This window comes from Anopheles coluzzii, chromosome 2, assembly GCF_943734685.1.
Source record: "Anopheles coluzzii chromosome 2, AcolN3, whole genome shotgun sequence".
In the NCBI taxonomy this organism is placed as follows: Eukaryota; Metazoa; Arthropoda; class Insecta; order Diptera; family Culicidae; genus Anopheles; species Anopheles coluzzii.
The window spans coordinates 46,702,875-46,723,412 of record NC_064670.1 but is presented as its reverse complement, the minus strand read 5'-3'; the positions used below and the strand labels follow the sequence as shown (position 1 = coordinate 46,723,412).

The 20,538-nt window shown below is 42.3% G+C and overlaps 1 protein-coding gene across 10 annotated transcripts in view; it reads left to right on the top strand.

Moving 5' to 3' along the window:
* The first annotated feature begins 4,124 nt into the window (after positions 1-4,124).
* The window catches only part of LOC120952367 (unconventional myosin-IXa-like), a 44,247-nt gene continuing 27,833 nt past the window's right edge, over positions 4,125-20,538 (top strand). For 2 of the 10 annotated variants that reach the window (XM_040371664.2, XM_040371665.2), the window contains exons 1-2: positions 8,655-12,053; positions 20,099-20,209. In XM_040371664.2, coding sequence (XP_040227598.2) covers positions 11,898-12,053; positions 20,099-20,209 — 267 coding nt within the window. In that variant the 5' untranslated portion in view covers positions 8,655-11,897. Of the gene's footprint in view, positions 4,239-7,758; positions 12,054-20,098; positions 20,210-20,538 lie in introns of those variants that run through there. The other 8 variants (XM_040371652.2, XM_040371651.2, XM_040371661.2 and 5 more) reach the window with 8 other exon arrangements.

The following is a 20,538-nucleotide window of genomic DNA, read 5'->3' as shown; positions in this document are numbered from 1 at the left end:
GTGGTTCAGATTTTGATGGAGTCGGAATCGGACTAACTAACAATAGCCGGAGTCGTATGGGAGTAGTGGGTGCGCTCCAAAGAGCACATCACCAATATGAATATTTGTTCCGATCAATGCGAGGTGTTAAAAATCTTGTGATAGGCTAATGTCTGAAGTTATGATAGTGCCTGTTAATGTTAAAATGTGTAATTGTTCATGTTGCTATCGTGATGTGCAATAAACTACTACTTACAGCCGCCAAAGAACTATTAAGTTGCTAATGATTAATTATTGTTTTATTGACAATGCTTTTACTGCTCTGAGGTAGCGGTTCATTTTTGAATGTTAACCTATTTTCTGTCATGCACTATTTAACTGCCATTCCAATACTGTTTCGATTGTTTCTTTAGAGATTTGGGCAAAGCAAATAAAACCTACTGCAATTGTATCTATAAAAAGACGACTATTTGGCCGATGGGGTCGACGTTTTATGTTTCCTGGTACGCTATTAGTAGGAAAATTTCACTGTGTGATTCATACTTCTAATAAGCTTTGCAGTACATTTGATTTGATCTTGTCTGTAGATGCTCACATATACAGATACATACACACACACGCTCGCTACCGATTTTATGTTACCGTGGTAAACCTTAATGTATCTCCAGTGCAAACGATGAGCTCCACTACACCGCCACGGGCCAGGAAGTGGGTTAGTAGTAATTGGTGCCGGGTTGTTTTCGTTTCGCTTTTACAATGCGCTATGATGATTAGCCTTGCTGATGTTTCGATTTGTGTGTTGGTTTTACCACTGCTTTAAGTCAGATCTGTCCAAAATCACATTTGGACTTCCATGCGTTGGGGTGAGATGTTACTCAGCTCTTGCAATCACAACCCTTTGCATTTTGAGTTTATGAAGTTGCTGCAACTTCAGCAGGAAATAAGTGGGCCACAATACACATAATCTCAGGTACTTCATACGCGCAGTACCAGGAACCACCTTCGTCACCGACAGAAACTCACCGTCAGAACGCAAATCGTGTGAACGTATCGTCCGAAGATGTTTACCGGTTGAATTAAAGGTTTTGGTTGGACATTTGGGCGCTTCCAAAATTGTTCAAGGCAGCAGCCGCAGATGCCAGGTGTTGTTGGGCTATTGCCCACACCCATACTGTTACATGGGTGGTTTTAATCTGCGCGCCACCATCTGCTGAAGCTAACTGTGCAATGGAACGGGGAAGCGATCGCGCTAGAAAGCACACTGTAATCCATGAATCACTGTTTCCGCCACATCGTCCGGGGTGGGATTCTCGCGTTGTTTTTTTTTAAAGTGGTAGATTCAAACTGTTTCGGCCTAGCTAGCGCCACAGATTGTGTGCCTGTAAGCTGACTATAGAACAGTTTTCGTTCGGTAATTATTGTGCAGAACTAAGCGGCTTGCGGTGAGGCATTATAACGCCTCCTCAAATACGTAAGAAAGTGTGGCAGCTTTTGTTGGAATCTATTTGTATTGTTTTCCGGACAGACTTTGCTTAGTAATCATATTGTTTTACTTATTTTTTTTTAGATAAAATGAAAGTAATGAGTATTCTAACAAACTTTTTTCTCTCTCTATTCTCTTCCTTCAGCCTAGCCCTATCGCGCGTCTTCCCGTTCGAGCAGTCTTTGTCTGGACATCGCAAACTCATTATCAGCAGCTGCTGCTTCCCCTAGGATTTTCTACCAATCGTCCTCAACCGTATCACTTATAGTACGAGCGAGGTTACAAATTGCGGCGAATAATAATTAAACCATTCGTGTGTTTGTGTGTGTGTGTGTGTCCTGAGCCTGTTGATCGCACCACGGGCTGCGATCGGGCTACGACCTCGGTCGATGCATATGCTTTGCAAAAAGGAAAATAAAGAAGCAAAAAAAACACACACACACACACACACACACACACACACACACACACACACACACACACACACACACACACACACAAGAAAGCAGCAATTTCAATCATACTAATCATGCAGCAAGTGTAAGGCGCTCCTTGGACCCGCGCAGATAACCCGGACGGCGCCCGCGAAGTGCAGCAGCCGCGACACAGAGGTCTTATCTCGCGACAGCTTCCGTCTTGAAACTGGAATTGCGTATGCAAGTGTATGTGTGGCTGCCATTGGCCGCAATGGGGATGGAAAAGAGGGGCCTGTGTCTTACTGTGCGTGCTGTTAAAACGCAGCTAAAACACAACAACGGGAAGTGTGCGTGGTGTGAAAAATGGCAACCAGTGTCATGAGAGTATATGTATATGTGTGTGTGTGTGTGCGTGTGTGTACTGTTGGCATCAAATCGAAAAAAAAACGCAGCTCTCCACCATGGCACCACGACTCGCGATAAGGAGAGAGTGTAACCAACTCAACCACACTGCGTACATGGACGGTGGTTATGTTTTTTATGCTGAGACGATGGCCCTCTGGTTGGTGGTGAAGCGTGCGTATCAGTGAAAAACTGCCGAGAAACATCTCACATTGCTAACAGCCGTTTTGGCCGATACAAAGTTATGCTGGACAGGTGGACGGTGAAGAGACCTCACCTGAAACGCAACGCAAGGGTCGAAGGACACAGGACACTTGACTGCGTTTTTTGTCTGTTAGTGCGTTGAATTTTGGATTAGTGGTGCATGCACATATACTTTTTAGCTGGTGTTAATGCGTTGGAAAACGATGAGCCTTGCTGTTGGTGTTTGGCCCCCGGCGCGATGTTTAGTTCTAAATTACCGTCCGTTAAATTTGAGTTGTTAACAGAAATATGTTCATGTTCTCTCTTATTTTATCAGGCAGTGAAACAACAACAAAAAAGCACATTGGCTTAACCGAGAGTGTGTGTACGTGTGTGTATTTTTCTGTGTGCTGTGACAGCAAGAATCTCGTGTACAGAGTGTTGGTGGTTTTTACTGCAAGACCGTTGTGAAATAAGAGTCTGCAAAATGTGAGAATATCGCTTATCGTCGAACGTCGCAGAGCTGTAAATGTGTCGAGTGCGGTGGGCAGAAGAAAATGGTACCGTTTTCGATAAGGAATTGCTATGACACCAGCAACAAACCATTTCTTTCCTAATACATGATACAATAAGCCTGACCCGCGCGATCCTGCGGAAATAATCATCAAATCTATAGTAGTGTAAAAACAACACATACACAAAAAATGCTCAGTGTCCGTTGAAAAATGTTTGAATTTTATTATTAGAATTAGAAGTCTTTTAACAAATTATTGTTTAAATTCGGCAGAAACATGTTTTCATGCAATGTCGAATGTGTCAGATATCTAAATTCAAAAATTAAAATGTATATCCGTACGAATTTTAGGAAATTGTATTTGTATCATGTATTAACAGGAAACTGGTCGTAAACTGCTTTAGGAGCAATGTAGTATAATTTATAAAAAAATATCAGCATTCTTCGCCACTTTTCTTTAAAGGTTCTGCTTTATTAGTGAATCTCTGTCCAAGATATTTGGAGTGTTTGTGAGTGGGCCAAGAGTAGAATTTTTAATGTGTGCTAAAGGATGCTAAAGGAAGATATATCCTTAAGATCTAGAAGTGTACAGGCTGGACAAAGTTGATCGTAAATCGCGCACGAGAAAGGAAGAAGGTGAAATAGAGAGAAGAGTGAGTTTTGTGCATTTAGTATTCGAAGGCGTGTGAGGGTGTGAATGCGTGTGCCGATTGTGTGTAGAATGGCCCAAGGAGTTGACCACAAGTGAGTGTGCGTGTGTGTGTGTGAGTGAGTGTATGTGACCACCGTGTGCGTGCTGGTGTTTATGTTGTCTATGCTACCGCTGGCGGCTGCCGAATGGCGGCAGAAGCAGCAAAGGGAGCAGAATGAGCGGCGTCTACTGTAGCAGTTGCAGTTGGACAGCCCGCACTAGTAGCACAAGACGGCACCACACTACCGGCGACACTACCACCAGCAGCAGCAGCAGCAGCAGAAGCAACAGCAGCAGCGGCAGCGGGTGCATCCACTGCCGGCGTCGTGGGCAGCCATCCTCCTCCCAGACAGTAGTGAAGCGGTTGATGCGATTGCAAGGGCTGCATCATCGATCGCTGCAATCGACAGCCATTGCAAGTACCAACGATACTACCACTATCACCAAGACCGACGACAGCATCAACAACAATAGCAACAACTTCTTCCATCAGCACCATCACGAGCGTCGACGACACTAGCGGTCATGTCGCAGGATACTCTCGCGGACTGTTCCCGCTACATTCTGCAGGTGCGTATCGTATAATATATGATATAGTAGTGGTTTCAGTTGTGTTTCTTCTTCCTTGCCCAAGGATAGGATAAGGATTCATATACCAGTTTTATTTAGGCTTGACAGAATTATTTTTACCACGCAAGCGTATCGACAAATCTTCCTAGAGGGAGATAGTTTGGATAGGATTTGAAACCGTCCGGCTTTGTGAAAGCCGGCGCATCTAGAACAGAGGTATTTTAGTGTACAAAAAATATTGGTTCATGGTAATATTACTATTTATGGCCATTCTTACATTACCTTCAGCTAACTTTTGAAAGTTTAATACTGATTTAAAAATAATGAAAATGCAATATATGATTATACAATTTCTACTGCTGCCCAATGTATACAAACGTTCAAAATTCGTACTGAAACCCAAGCCCACTAGTGGTCAGGCCTTGACCGACAACGATTGTTAAGCCAAAGAAGAAGAAGAAAATTTGAATTGAAATTATGAAATATCTTATATTTTTATATTTGTTGACCCTTTTAAAATGTCTTCTTATTCGTAATACTGTAAAATCGACAAAACTTAACTATAGCTAAATGTTAACATTTCATTGCGAAATGTAAAGCATGTCACACATGCTCTAATATGGTTACTAAACATTTTTACACCTTCGTACTCCAACTGCCGGTGTTGAGATAATCCAATTGTTTAACAATCTAATGTGCCATTTTAACGACCTACACATCCTAGGTTACTGGCGAGCGGTTAATAACAATTGCTTGAATCCTCACTAGCAGCTGAATAGTTACTCTCACAGTTTACCAAAACAAATCGTAACCCACGTGTACATGCTGCTACACACTGCGGGCAGCTGAGTTTCAAAATGCAGCCTCTTGCTTCTCGTTGCCGATCTTTGGTTGGTACAAATTATCTCCCGATAGTTTTCACGTGTTCTAGCAACAACATTAGTCTTCTTTGTCGTCAAAGTACGCCCGGTATTTGCATAGGTGTACTAGAAGTTTACAATTCGCCTTTACGCCACACGCTTGATCCGTCGTCGTCGCCAGCTATTGGCTTTCTCGAACTCACAGCACCAAAATACGTCCCGGCGCCGTTTAATAATGATGTGTTTGGCTTTGCTTCGCTGGCGGATCTCAAATACCGATGCGTATCGTTTTATACGTTTGTTTGTTTTTCCTTCTAATCCCCCAATTAGCGCAATGGATGGACAACTTTCCTGCATGGCGCTTGCCAAAGGGACCTTTACACAGACACATACGCACACCCCAAACCCAGTGGGTGGGAAAATCGAATAAACAAGTACCAATAATAACACACCGGTATGTTTGTTTGGCTGAGCGGTTGTGCTGCATATGCAAAGGAACAGGGGAGGGGAGGGGCAGGTTCTGGTTCGGCTGAGGGCGGAGAGTTAAAAAGGTAATAATAGTAACCACTCCGGGAAATATTTTGCCTGGAATCCGTTGGAGCGCCTACTAGCCGGGTGCACTTTCGTAAATCAATTATCCGTAATAACAAACCCGAATCCATTGCCAAGCACACAAATTCGCTCCTAGCAGCACCCGGACCTCCTCAATGGTTGGCCTGAAATATCAAGAAATGAATGATCCAGCTCTTACACACTGGCAGAGATTTCTTCATCCGATGCGTGTTGCTCAAGAAGTCGAGCTTGCAAGTGTTTGGATATACGGGAAATTTAAGGGAATGGAACGGGAAGTAGGAACTGTAGGGAAGTAACTGAATCTAAGCACCGTAGGACGACCGGCTTTATTCAATCGGAGTTTATTTATAAATATCGAACGTCTCCTTCGCTAGAGTTAGCCCTCAAACGTACGCACCGAAACGTGAATGCATCGGAAATTCGTATAGAAAGAAAAGGAGCGATCCCCGTTTGGGCCTAGGGCTTTACGGAATTTTCTCCTTTTCCAATGACCTTGAATCCGTTCTCGAACACAGATTTATGTTTATCTGGATGTTTGTGTGTATGCGCGAATGTGCTAGGATGTGCGCTGGAACGGTTGCAATGAGATTATCAGCAGAAACAAACTACTCCTGCATCTAAAAATAAATGTTATGCCATCTTATGAAATGTCTTTTCATGTACATGAGCTCTTCGTGATAAAAATAATAGATTTTTTTTGCCTTACGTCAAGAGCACCGTGGGGGATTCAGCTTAGATCAGCCTGATTTTCTATGACAGTAAATTCCGTTCACATTGTTGCATTTCAGCACAGTGTCATGCTTTGTTCTATACAAATCCCCTCGCGAGACCTCCTTCCCTGTCCTGTAAACGTATTGCAGTGTCGTCCAATTAATTCTAAATCACTGCAATGGTAAATATCATCGCTGCAAGCGCGCGTTTGTCTTATCTGCACGAGATATCTTCACGACCGCGAGTACCGGTGCAGCATTGATCCGCAGCTCTAGTTCCCGTCTATTGGGCACTCCCGAGAAGCGTTCAATAAAAGCTAAACACGTAACGCCAGCCGTCCAGGGGAGGGGAGGTACGGCCTCCAAAAACAAGCCACAAGCCTGTGACTCACTGCACTAGCCTGTATCGTGCAGAGGTCTTTGAAGACTTTGCCAGTTGTGGAGTCGGCTCCGCAACTCTGTGTCCGTCTGTTTCTCTTAGTTCATCCGTCTCGATTGCGATTCTGCTGGACACACTTCAAACATTGGCGAAGAATGAGCGGTACATCGATAGAGAAGGGGAAGGACATGTGAATGCTGTGACAATGGTCAAGCTAAAGGAAGAGCGAGGGCCAGAGAGAGAGGGAGATAACTATAGAGAAAGAGAGAACACCGTTTCCCGACCATTGGCAAACAGTGTATGCGAAAGGTCAAGATCGTAAAAAATAAAATAAAGTATATATAAAAGAGACACACGCACACATATTCCTCCAAACGCAAACGCACCGGACCGTGGCGCTGGAAGTCCGCCGATTGGCCTTGAAAAAGGCACTCACTTATTGGCTTTTGTAGTGTCTCTCCCTCTCGCTCTCTATGTCTTGGTGGTGGTTCGGGAGATACTCCGGGGAAGGATACTAAAACGTGGACCTCCCCCTCGCTCCTTCGCTTTCCTCAATCTCTTGCTACTATTACTATACCCCTCCTCTGTACTTGCGGACGCAGAGTGACCCTTCCCGTTCCCGTTCGATTGATAAGATAGACTCGCGTCGCGTTGTCGCGTGGTGTGGTTTTAGTCAGTCTCACGTTGGAGGTACAGCACGACCTTTCCTTTCCTTCGCGCGATTGCCTGTGCTGCCGATTGCTCACGATCTGCCTGAGCGAATGAGTGGACTGGACGGGCGAACAAGCGGAGTGGTGCCAAGATTATGGTCACATTAACGCTCGGAAGGAGGAAGAAGGTTTTACCGGACATTCGAAGTTGTATTGATCGAATGTTTAAAGATATCGGGGACTGTTTGTATCTTATTTTTGATTAGACTTTAGACTTAAGACTTTTCAGAAATTAAAAAGTACAGTTTATACTGTGGTTCTATAGTAATTTGATTTTTATTTTTTAAATTCAACGGGCCGTATGTGGTCTTCTCGAAGCGAGGCTACAAAAAAGATATACAAAACTATTCACATGAACTTAAACGCAGTAACGTATATACGCAGATTCTAGCACTTGAACATGTCGCATATCAGTACGGAGGTCATACGATGTCACGATTGTACTCCTTTGGCCCATCTAACTCGAAGGAAAAGTATATTTTTGTTTGAATTGTTAGCATTGTGTGAATGTGTGTGTGTGTGTGTTGCTATATATAGAGAAGCCTTTGTGACATTCGTCAATGCATCGTCAATTTTGGACAGTGGTAGGCTGTACACAACATCAACATGTATCCTTTGCCGGAAACTCTAAATGAATGCTTTACCCAGCACTCGTATGTTGGAGGAAATTCATTCTCATGTCTGTGCGCGCATCATCATGACGTGTGCTGGGTGGTAAAGTTGCTATGTAACTTCAGACAGGCGCAACAAAAAGCAGTAGGACCTTCTCGGTGAAGATGACATTCCAGTAGCAAGCACCACCACACTACATTCGCCGATCCACGAAATGTTTCCCATGTGAAAAGGAACGTCCCAAGTAGTAGTAACGTGTTTGGACGTGTTAGAAAGACTAGTTACGCGCATCACAATGCTGAGTTCCGTTTGTATACGTGGTGTATGTTTGTATGTTTATATACATCCTGCATGGAAGCAGATGTCACCTCAGATGCATTCTGGGAGATGTGTTGGACAGTTTTACCTCACTTCGTTTGCTCAACTACCATGGTTATGGTTTTATCACACGATACAGAAATTAAATATTGTATATATCGAATAAACATGACTATTCTTTGTCCATGTGTCATGTTTTTCTTTCTATAAACGTCTTTAATTGAAGTCCCATACTTTTGGTTTGATAATATGTATACTTAACTTGTGGATTATACTAACTTCAATCAAAGATGTTTTTAAATAATGAAATGACTTTTTTATACTAATTATTATGTACGAAAACAATTTTACTTAGATCTTGCTGGGTTTGTTATCTAAGAATGTAACATACAGTATTGGAACATGCAATCTTTGTGTCTCGTAACGGCTTGGATTATCTAAGCTATCAGTTATCAGAGAATTATATAGAATAACAAGAGCACCACGGCATCGGAAAGCGATCATTCGATTTTTGGTAATTCAATGTACAATAGACATTAAGATAATGTGGTATGATGTTATTATTTAGAGCTATGCATAGATCTGTAGGAATGAATTCTCATTTTGTATACCTCAACTTGGTCGCTTAGGATCGTTCGAGTTATAGCAATGCAGGAGCAAACCGGAGATCGTACGACGCTCCACAGTCAGAGTATTGCCACTTGTGTATGACTCATGGTGTGTATTAGGCGAACAATCGACACTGTTCATAGATCGAAGCAACATTATTGGCCTGGAGCGTCAATACGCTGTTGTTCTCTATTCTGCTACGTTTTTACCACCACCGTTTGGTCTGTTCAAGTCATCCGCTCAAGTACCAGTGCTTCTTACACATCACAAGCTCTCCGAGCAGTGTTGGGAAACGCTGCTCGCACAACTACCACTGCCATGCAGAATGATCCACATCCTGAAGGCATCAGTTGTTGTTACCTTTGCGCTTTTGCACAACACCACAGTACTGCTCACTATCACTGGATGTCATTGTTTGGCGCACATCAAATGTTGCTGCAAAACGACTGCACAGCCAATCGATCCCGGGGCGATGTTCCTAACCGTGATGTGGTGAACACCTGCCCTTTAGATTATCGAATGTTGTTGTTGTGCCACAGGTGCCACAAGTTGACCGAGAACCGTAACCTCGTAGGCTCGCGGTAAGAAAATCCATATCAGACAGCCAGTGTGCTGCATGGCCGATAAGCGGTCGGCAGTGTTTGCGCCCCGAAGACTTCCAAAGCCTTCCTTATCTGTGTCAGCCCTGGTTTGTGCGTATGCGATTGATTGATAAGCGATCGTGTGTCGGAGTTTGCCACTTTATGAATCAGGTCCCGCAAATCGGCAACGAGTTTCATTGCGAGTGTGTGAGTATGAGACACACACCTCAACGGACGTATAGGCTGTTCACTTGCCCAGTAGGTTAGCTTTAGGCTAGTTAGGTTCACGTATCTCGGTTTGGAGGGTGTCCCTCTGTGTCACACTCCGGTTGGCAGTGAGCTATTGTTAGAAGAAGGTGTGTGTTATTATCGATTCGCTGTGCTGCTGGGTGCTTTAGAAGCGCAGGTAGTTTCGCTCTAGCCTCTTGAAGTCGACCAGAGGGGCTAGGCCATTTAGTAGTTTAGCCTGCTCGTAGATACGCGAGCGCGTGCCACACGACTGTTTACGAGCCGGCTCTGGCACATGAAGGAAAAATCGTGCTTCGTGCTGAATGCAATAAAGTGGTGTGTGCGGACGGAAGATTGGTTGAAATCTGATTTTAAACCAATCATTTCCATGTGCAGTTCCATCTACTAGTGACGATTTGTGGTGCAATGATACAGACAAGCGGCGGATGCCTCTCTATTGCCGTGTGAATGTGCGCGAAGTTGTGGTGTAGTATCTCAAGCGCAGCTGTGCTGTAGTAGCGCTAGAACGACGCGCAGAATGCACACTTGCGCGAAACGCCTCAAGATCTACGATCGCTCGCGCTTGGGTACTTACTCACAGCGCCTCTCCGGCAGTGAAAATTATGACTGAAAAATCGATTTGTGCCCACTACCATACTCCCCCTTGGTTGGAAATTGTTCTACTCAGCTTCGGATGCCACTTGGACGCGCTTGTTCGTTTCCAGGGCACGAGCTGGCACGAGCTCGGGTTAGCTCTCCAGCGCTAATTCTTCGGCGATGATCGTTCACAGCTCGGCGCACTAAGCATTGCGGGACTCAGGCCCTGTCTATTACCGATTACTAGTTACGATTGAACGGTTAAAGTGAACAGTACTGGAGTGGTATTTTTTGCTCGTTGCTACATAACCCCACGATCCGATACCGAAACAGACATGTGATTGAAGTTTGCACTCGAGAGTCGTTGATAAGAAAAAAGTGTGTGTTGGTTGGTGAGTGTGCTTTATCAACAACGCCAACCGTTGCGAGTGTCTGGTGGAGTGGAAACGGTGGGACCAATTGGTGTTGGCGATAAATTCAAGGTTAGCTGAAAGGTGGTTGCCTTAGTAAAGTGGTCAATCGATAAGCAGCGCAAAAGTTTGGAAAATGAAGTAATTTTTTGTTTGTTATTGTTTAGTGTGCATGTGATTGATTTGAGGGCATTAATTTGTTGGCCTTGTTTTTGGCACAAAGTGTGGTAGAACGTGGTTATTTGTTGCGTTTGCCACCTATTGTTTAGTTATTTCAACTGTAAGAACCGGGGTGAAAAGTGTTACTTTACAACCGATCAACGTCTAAACGTCTTTGGAGTTTAATTGTTAATCCTTAAAAGTGTGCAAGGGAATTGGTTTGAAAAAATCAAATGATCTCGTGCTCCTTCCCATTCCAACCGTTTCATTAGTGGTCACTTGTGCATGTTTGTAGTGAGGTATTAATGCCAAAGTGAGTGTGGCGTTCTAGGTATAGCCTTCCATCGTATTGTGTGGAGTGAGATTCGATGTAAATAATTTGCATTTCCTGTGCTCACGCGAATCGCCGGAAATGTGCAGGAAGATTGATCCACCGGAACCGGCACCACTGGTAATGCTGGTTAGCCGGCAGGAGGAGGTTGTCGCAATCTAAACGATGGGAAAGTATCGATCCGATCATTTCCATGCCAATTCGAAGTGTGCACGTGGTGTCGGGTGCAATATTTGAAATAGTATTGGCAGCGCACTTATGCGGTGTGTTCTTTCATTATTCTTTCAATGCTGTTCTTTCACAGTGAGTTTTGTGTTTTCTATCGGAGAGAAAAAGCTGCATTTTGTGTTGTGAATTAAGTGTGATATTTAAAGCCAAAATCCCTGCATAAGAAAGGGAATGTAGTTCAATGGGGTGAAGTGGCGGCATCACAATCAGCATCCATTGACCGATGAATCACTGGGTCGGCACCCAAACACCAATCCACCAACCAAAAAGATTGATACAGAGTCGCGTACAAAGTGTTCCGAAAAGCAAACAGCAGCATCCGCCGTATCCTGTTTAAGTAGTGGAAGTGATGCGATGGAGTTAAACGGAACACACACTGATTCTTCCGAATTGAGCAGCAAATATCGTCACCGAGACGAACTGACGATGAGAGCTGAAAGGAAAGAAAAAAGACGGTCGAAGATTTACTACGATGATTTTGTAACGCTCGATACGACCGTTATGCTGAAGGTAGGGAACAACAATCCTCTTAATTTTTAAGCGGACAAAGGTAAAGCAAGCACACTGTGGATGGAGGTTGCATGGTAATTGTGTAATTGCATTTCCTCCCCGAAGGAAGTAAGCTATGAATCATAGCAGTAAGCAATAATAACAATAATCGATATGACATCGTGTTGCGACGTGTTTTTGTTGTGCCGATGATGACGATGAGAATGAAGTTGATGTGATGTGAGAGGAGTGTGATAGTGATTAGGGCACACACACATTGCTAGCAATGCAAAAAGGGGAAGGTAGGAGGGAAATAGATACGATCCAAAGAATGATGTTGCCCGTTCGAGTGAAGCGCACCGAGGGGTGTGCGCTGATTAATCATTTCCGGCTTAAACGATGCGAAGGGTTCTGCGTTGTCGACTTGCCGGCGACGGATAGAACTGGTGCAATAATGGTGTGAAGAAATAATTCAAATTGCGTAGATTAGAACCACGAACATCACACAAAGTACGGACACACACACACGCGCATATTCACGCACGATCAAGAGGCATGTGTGCCGATGAATTAAAACTTTATTGTTGTTTAGTCTAAAGCCATCCAACCAGTTTGCTGACCTAGTTAACTAGGTTCATGAGGAGAGGCATTTTCTGCTTGTAATTAGGAATTAGGAAGGAATAATTTATAAGTAAATTTTCCATTCCATTGATACCTTAAATATCATCATATCAGCTAGAAACAATATATTGCAAATCTAATGTATCTTTGATCATTAACTTTTTTACCTTTAATGTTTCTCTCTTTCATTTTACATTGTCAAACTCCTAAAAAATCTTACCGTTTTGAAGAACATTCCGCGGCAATGGGGATTGTAATAGCGCACACTTATGAGACCTAGGTGTTTGTATGATATTTTTCATGAAAGCAGATCAGGTGTGTGATGGTAATTATGCGCAACTCTTTGATCGTTTCATCGATGTTCCAGATCGTTGCCAGACCGTGGATTTGTTTATCTTGGATCCTCGACGTTTCTCGGGAGGTTTTGTTTTTCATTTTGAAATGCCTGTCTCGGTCGATATGCTAAATGCACGATTTGTGTACTTTTTGCTCATTTGCCTTCCATTTCTTTTCCTTCTTCCCTTCGATCGAACAGGGGGTTCGGGTTTTATTTAGATCAGTTTTGCACTGTAAAACTTATAATTAATAGTGTATTTTAGTGGTGTGATGGATTATGAATAGGCATTTTTGTTTACAAAGTCTCTTCATACAACTTGTTTATGGATTAATCGTACTTTACCATAAGCAGCAGAGGATGTTTCCGTGTCTTCACCATCCTATGATTGGACCAATTCTGAACAACAATACGCGCGTTTCAAGTTGTTCAATTAAGAGAGCGTTACAATAACATTGCACGCACTCACGCAAGAGTCTAGCATTCCGCGGTGCTTCCAAATAACCTAAGCTGAATGCCGTTAGCAGAGGCTGCGCCGCTGTTGCACTGCATTGGACCAATAGCGTCATCGTGTGCTTCTGCACCTTCGAACAACAACGGCAGCTGCTCCGCTTGCTGTCGTATCCGTATGTAGGCTGATCCATTCGACAGTTGCGCCAATAATGATTGATTACTGGAACCGGTTGGCGAAGTGGTGCGCTAGAAGTCGACGATAACCTATAGAAGGTGGTGGCGGGCAGCAAACGAATGAATGAACGAATGGCGTTGATTCGATCTCCCTTTTTTGCTTATTACAGACAGAACAACATGCACGCAACCCAACTCTTCTTGTCCTGTCCGTTCTTGGGTGATGCATTTGTTCAGTTGTGGTTTTAAAATATAAAAAAGTTGTAATTTAAGAGAAATGTTTTATTGAATGCAGCTTGGCAATTAGATTTTTTTATGTGCAATCTTTTGTGCTTGAAACGGTTAGCGTAAAACTACCAATAGTGGTGTGATTTGTATCGGTACTGATAATCCTTGATTAATTTAATGAATGTCAAGGTTTCAAGAATGTAGATTCAAGAATATTTTAACATATCACTATTGCAATGCGTTGTATCTTCAAAATCACAACCAAATTTACAAACAAAAAATCGTATTTTAATCAATGAGCCGTTGTACCTATAATAGTGATATGGTCCTATAGTGGTCGTATTGTGTTCCTATAGTGGTGGTAGTAAAAGAAACCTAACAAAGGGACCCTTTCCGTTTTAAGTTCGTAGGCTGAAATTTCAGCCTGTCAGTTTTTTGCATTGTATAGCAGTTTTCGAGCAGCTATCTAAGTGGGTATAATACACAGGTGGGCTTATTCCAAGGTGTATGTATTTAGAAGGCTGATTTTTATTGACCTATCCTGTCAAAAAGTGATGTTCAAATATGGGTTAAAATATCATGTTATATGCCACCTGGACTAAACACACTTTGATTCTAGACTCCTCCATCTGATCTCTATAATGCACCTTGGGATAAATGAAAACACCATCTTGTTTTACCATTTTTTCGAAAAGGTGCTCGAATCTAATTCTAGCTTTGACGCTAAAATAGTTTTGTATGAAGTGTTTACATGATTTCAGCCTCCAACTGTCAAACTCCATATAAAAAAAAAAAAGCTGACTAGAGTCGTGGAGGGCCACAAAAACTTTATTTAAGACTAATGAAACTGAGTTTTTAAGTCAATAATATTAATATTGTTTTAATGAAAACAAGCATTTGTTAAATGCTCAATTTTTTCCTTTATTTTTCCGTCACTCGTCTTCGGCTAATGCAAATGTAATTTACTTACTTTTGGCTAATGCTAATGTAAGGCTTTAGGTATTTCCCTTAGATTCGATCGTGAGGTTTTGGATATGCGTGGCCCGAACTAGCCTGTTGATGGGAAATACAAAATATCCGTTTTCTTGATAAAAGTAGTATATTGTATGTACCGCAATTATCCGCAGTACGCAGTACTCGATGTACACCAATTAGCAGTACGCAATATTTCTGCTAATTTGACAGCTCCATGTGTTTTTTGAAAATGATTTAATTTTTTGCTCTTTTTTAAATTTACCATTGTTTATAAAGCAGGTCACATCGAATTTGTGCAAAAGATTCCTGTTTTTCAATAACAATATTTAATTCAAAATTCTGTTAGGATATTTTTCGATCATCGAACCGGTAATATGAACTATTTTTCCATACGAATCCGCTATACGCGAAAACTCGAAATACGCTATTGTGCTCGGTCCCGTACGATAGCGCATATCGGATAATGACTGCACTACAGGAACAGATACAGCAATTAAATGTATTATTTTTTTCAACACAGATGTTTTGACCAAAACCAAAAGATGTGTTGAAAAATAGGATCGTAATTCAAATCACTCTTTTTTATCACACCAACCAATATTACCTTTTCTAATATTTTTTCTTTAATAGCCAAGGTGTGATGCACCAGATCTGATACCACATCACCGTCAGATGATGGCATTAGACATGTTTGCACAGATGCTCAAGAAAACACACGGTCGTGTTCGTTGTCTGCTGTATGCCATGGTGTGGAACATTCGTATCGCTAAATCTCAACTTCCACTTTGGCGGGCTGCCCAGTATTTGGGGCGGAAAACACCTGCTGCCCCTGTGTCACTCAATCATCTCATACGGTTTTAGGAACGGGGATGATACGGGACGTTGATAAAAAAGAGTTAAAATTCCTTAATTCTCTGAAGAAGATTGTCTTTCTTCTTCTTTTCTTTGCCAGCCACGAGCCCTTCCCATCTTTCGTTTCGGACACGGCAAAATGCTATTCAAAATTGAAAAATTCTAATTCTTCACACAGCTTGCGCGCTTGTGTGGCAAAGCCGGTTGGAGCAAGATCCACGGTGTGGGAAGGGGCAGACGATGGCATTAAATTAAAATCGTCTGACTGTGTTACCTCACAGTTGGCCATTGGCAGAAATTTGCCAAAAAAAAATTATATATTTAAATCGTTGGATTCAAAATCAAACTGCTTACGGGTTGGCTTGTGGTCGATACGGTTATTGTCGTCAATTTGAGTGCCATATCCGGCACATGAAAACTTATCGTTTGTTTACTGTTAAGCAATCATCGATTTACTCCTGCGCTTTTTGTTGTGCAAGTAACAACATCCGATATATCGGAACTATGGAAAGTGTATGAGCATCAAACTGATAACGGATCTTTGAAAACAAGATCTACTTTCGTATGCTGCTGTAAATTATGCAGTTTTTTACAAATATCATCATGTCTAACGCTTTTTATGTTACTTCGTAGCTGTCCGTAGTAAAATGTGTGATAAAACAGCGATCAGTCGTGTACTAGTTTGGAATCTATCAGAATGTATTTTTACACGTGGAATGATCAACATGTTTTTTTCATATGCAAGAATTCGACGGCGTAGGTGGATAGGAATCCGGCCAGGGATCGTGTGAAACAGCAACTGAAACGTGTTTCGTCTCGAACATCTTAGTAGTAGTTGTTGTTATTAATCGAGGATCAACGGGGGTACGTGAGCGGGATCGATGGAGGGTTGGATGGTTGGCATCATGGGATGGAATGAAATTCTCAACCGAAATCCAAACCTTCCCCCGTTGGTCCAACGGTCGTCGTGGTTAGTCGTTGGGAACCAGCGACACCTGAGACGAAAGACGAACACAACGAAGAAGCGGCCGTGTCTTAGACACGAACGGCAGCGGTTCGCGCACGTCTACTCGCTCTTCCCTCCCATACTTGACGTAGAATCGAGTTTGGCGCGCCGGTGCTAGTTTTCGAGCACTATATCAAACAAATATATGTACGCATAAATTTGCATTTTTTACCTATATGTGTTTGTTTGCAACGGCCGGCGTGCGCGCGAGCCGAGCGTTCTTGGACGCCGCCGCGTTTGATGGTGTATTAAATTCTTCGCTCACAACGAACGTTTGAATTCGTATTGACGAGCACACAAGGGGTGGTGTAGACGTTGATGGGTTTAGTGTGTTTTTTTTTTTTACTTTATGTATGTGTGACCGCACTATGTAAGCCCGATGGGACAGCAAACGAATACAGTAGGTGGCAGCAGCTAGGATTTTTGGCAGGTTTACATTTCTCAGACAGAGAGGTCGGCCACATATACAGGTCGGAGAAATGGATAATATTTGGTGTTTTTCTGTGTTCAATCGAACAAAGCTCATGTAAAAATGTGTAATACTATGTCTTGATTTGTTCAAAACACAAACAATGTGAAAAGATTGTACGTGGTGCAGAGTAACTTTCAGATTAACTGGTCATGTCCATTATATTCGTAATTCGTAATTCAGGGGTTCTCACAATTTTAGGACATCATCTTGCTTCTTTTTTATGTGAAACAAACTTTTTGTGATGGGAAGTGGACTCTATGGCATCTTTTTTGGACCGGCTCATTTGGAATCTAATAGGACTGTCCTCATTATGAAAACCCCTAAATAAACTGGACGCAACAGTGGGACATGGATAAGAATTAAGTGATAATCAAAACTGTTGCATCGTTAATATTTTTCTATTTGTAAATATGAGCAAAATATATACCTCTTGTCTGTTTATTTAGAATGTCTATAATTTTCAGGCCATTTTTTGTTTGATTATTTTTATAGAGACTTTGAGCCGATGCAGGTCATGTTGTCGACCTGTTTCTTTGTACGTTTCCTTTTATGAGATAATTTCTTAATTTAAGTATGTGTGCGATCGAAACCTCCTAATTAATAAAACCAATCAGTCAGGAGCGAGATGGCGTTGGTTGGCTGCAACGAGACAGACGAACGCACACACGCGTTCATTGCAATGGTATGAATTTTTTTTTCTACATCAGAACAGCATGATTCTACGTATGATCTGTGCGCAGATTTCGCCGACCCCATCCCTAGTCTCTGCTGCTGTTCGGTTTGGTTACCATGCCGTAAAGTCCTGCTTTATTCTTCTTTTCCCCAGGTCAAGGCTGTTGGTAGCAAACATCTCCCGTAACCAGCACTCGTATAATGCACACAGTTTACCAAATTTAGTAGCCAAAATGTGGAGTCCTTTGCCGACGACTTCTCGCAATCCATTTAGCGCGCCTACATGTGGTGTCTGGTCTGGTTTAAATGGTTTTGCTAAATGGAATTCATTCCGTCACTTCGTTCAGTTGTCTTCGCTCTCGTTCGTATTTCGTCTACGGATGACTCATCCCCTTTAGTGAGAGCAGCCTGTGTGCCGAAGTGGCACCCGAGCTTCAGGGAGTTGGTTGGGGCGTTTTCGTGACATCATTCACAGCTGGTGACGATGCTCTCTCTCTCTCCTTGGGGATGTTTGGAACCGATACAGTAGTATGCGCGATAGGGAGATGGTAGGGAGATGGTTTTATGCATTTACCCAATTAATGTTGATCGCAGCATGTCCATTCCATTGACCGTCTCGAATGATCTACCATTTCAGAAGTTTTAATATTATTTGGACACATTCCAGAGTTATAAGAACAAAAATTATAATTCTGAATGAAAATTACAATTAGAATAATTTAGAAAGATTGGACCTTTTCCAGTTTGCAACTGAGAAGAAGGCAACAAGACCAACTTTGTCAATATGCGTTTGTATACTCGGTGTGAAATGATCTTTTCTTTGGATGTTATGTTCAATCGCCCTAAATACTAGAATGTACTTGAGCACCATAGTTCTTTGGATTTCTTTCGACACTCCAGATAATTTACAACAAAGCAAAAATCAAACCAAGCACGTCTTTGACTCATGAAGGCGAAATATCACTTTCAATTTCTACACTTCCGGTCTTGCCAAACGTGCCGCCAACGGTGTCTGTAGTTAGAGCGCCTATCTCGCAATGGCTGCAACTGCGTAACATGTATTTTTATCTTTTCCTTCTTCAATTCAAACGTGTGTGACCGCTCGCTTTCCCGTTGGGGGGGAGCCGTTTTGCGGGAGCTAGTTTCTATTGCGGCTTTCCTGCTGCCAGCGGCGTAATCTGAGGCCGGTTTAGAGTCGTTAGCATTTTAATGCGTTTTTTGCCTAATTTTTGCAACAACTTTTTCTATCCGCCGCAAGCAGAGTGGCGATCAGCTGACCGATGGGGCAACTTCTTCGGCGGAGATATGAACCCAGGACGGATGACGTTGGTCACGTTGAACTGCAATTCGAAAAGTGCATGGTCCCACTGTCTGATGCGTAGCGCTGCGCGACAGTATGGACTAAGCACATGGTCCCGGAGTGTGATTGAGAAACGATTGAGAGCTCGAGGAAACGATTGAAAGTGTTTAATTATTCTTTGCCTAATCAAATAATTTATCAAAGTTGCTATTCCAATATAAACAAAATAACTCGTGTTCAGAATCGTTACTGCTATTTCCTGCTTCTGCTTCCTACTGTTGGAATAATTTGAGTCGTACAATATATATGTTTAAATTATAAGAAAACTGCTGCGGTATTCATAAACTGTTATTCGTTATCCGTATCCCTGTTATCGCCCTTTATACAAGCTGACTAGACATATTTGTACGTCCTAATATTCTGTCAGTGCTCTTGTGTGAACTTTAGGACGCGTCTATGCAATTCAATATCGGGCTGTCCTAGTAGTAATTTATATCACGCTATCAGTTATATCCGATGTATGTATGTGATACATATATGACATATTTGCTTTTTTACTTATTCATTTAACACTACGGATTTCACAAAACATGGTTGCAATGCTCATACATATTTTGCCCTTCCTTCCCTGTATCGAAACCCTTTTCCAACATTTAATCACCCGTTAACTTTCCCTTCTTCGGATACGAATGCCGTCGAGCTTTTTGCGTGGTCATCGGAAAGATTTTTCTTATCACGCCTTTTCCCGAGTGCAGCGAATGCATGCCCTTCCTCTTCATTTTCCCCCATGTCATTGCAATCGTGCGACCGTGCGTGCATTGACACATCTTCTTTCACTTGTATGTGGCTGTTTTTGTTTACTGCTTTTACTGTTTTTACACAATTGCATTTACTGCACATTAACCGATCCTAACTAACCTATACTTTGTTTTGTTTTCTCTTTCATTCGCTGTCCGTCGTTCGCGATGGAACGGAACAGGTCTACGTCGGTGCACTGTCCCTGCATTATGAGGCGCTTAGTGTGGAGGCATCCAAGCAGACCACGGCCGAGGAGATCGTTTCCTGCATCGTCGAACGGCTGGGACTAACGGTAAGCAGCATTTTTTTTACGTAAAATGTCCATCTTTTCTAATGCAAGCGAACGAAGGTGTAGAATGTTTGTTTCAAAATAATAAAATAGTTGAAAATAAGGGTATTGCAGTCAACTTCCAGTGGCAGCACTCAAGTTTTAGATTTAAACTTTTTTTGTAATGTTATACTTAATGATGTTTTTTAAATGTTGTGCATAATTTTCAAGAGAATGTTACAAATTAATTTGATTGTATTTTCTCATGCAAAAAATAATCGAAAAATATGGTTAGATCTTCTAGACAATTTAAACAAAGAATATTTGATTACCATTTTTTTGCCTAGAAATGT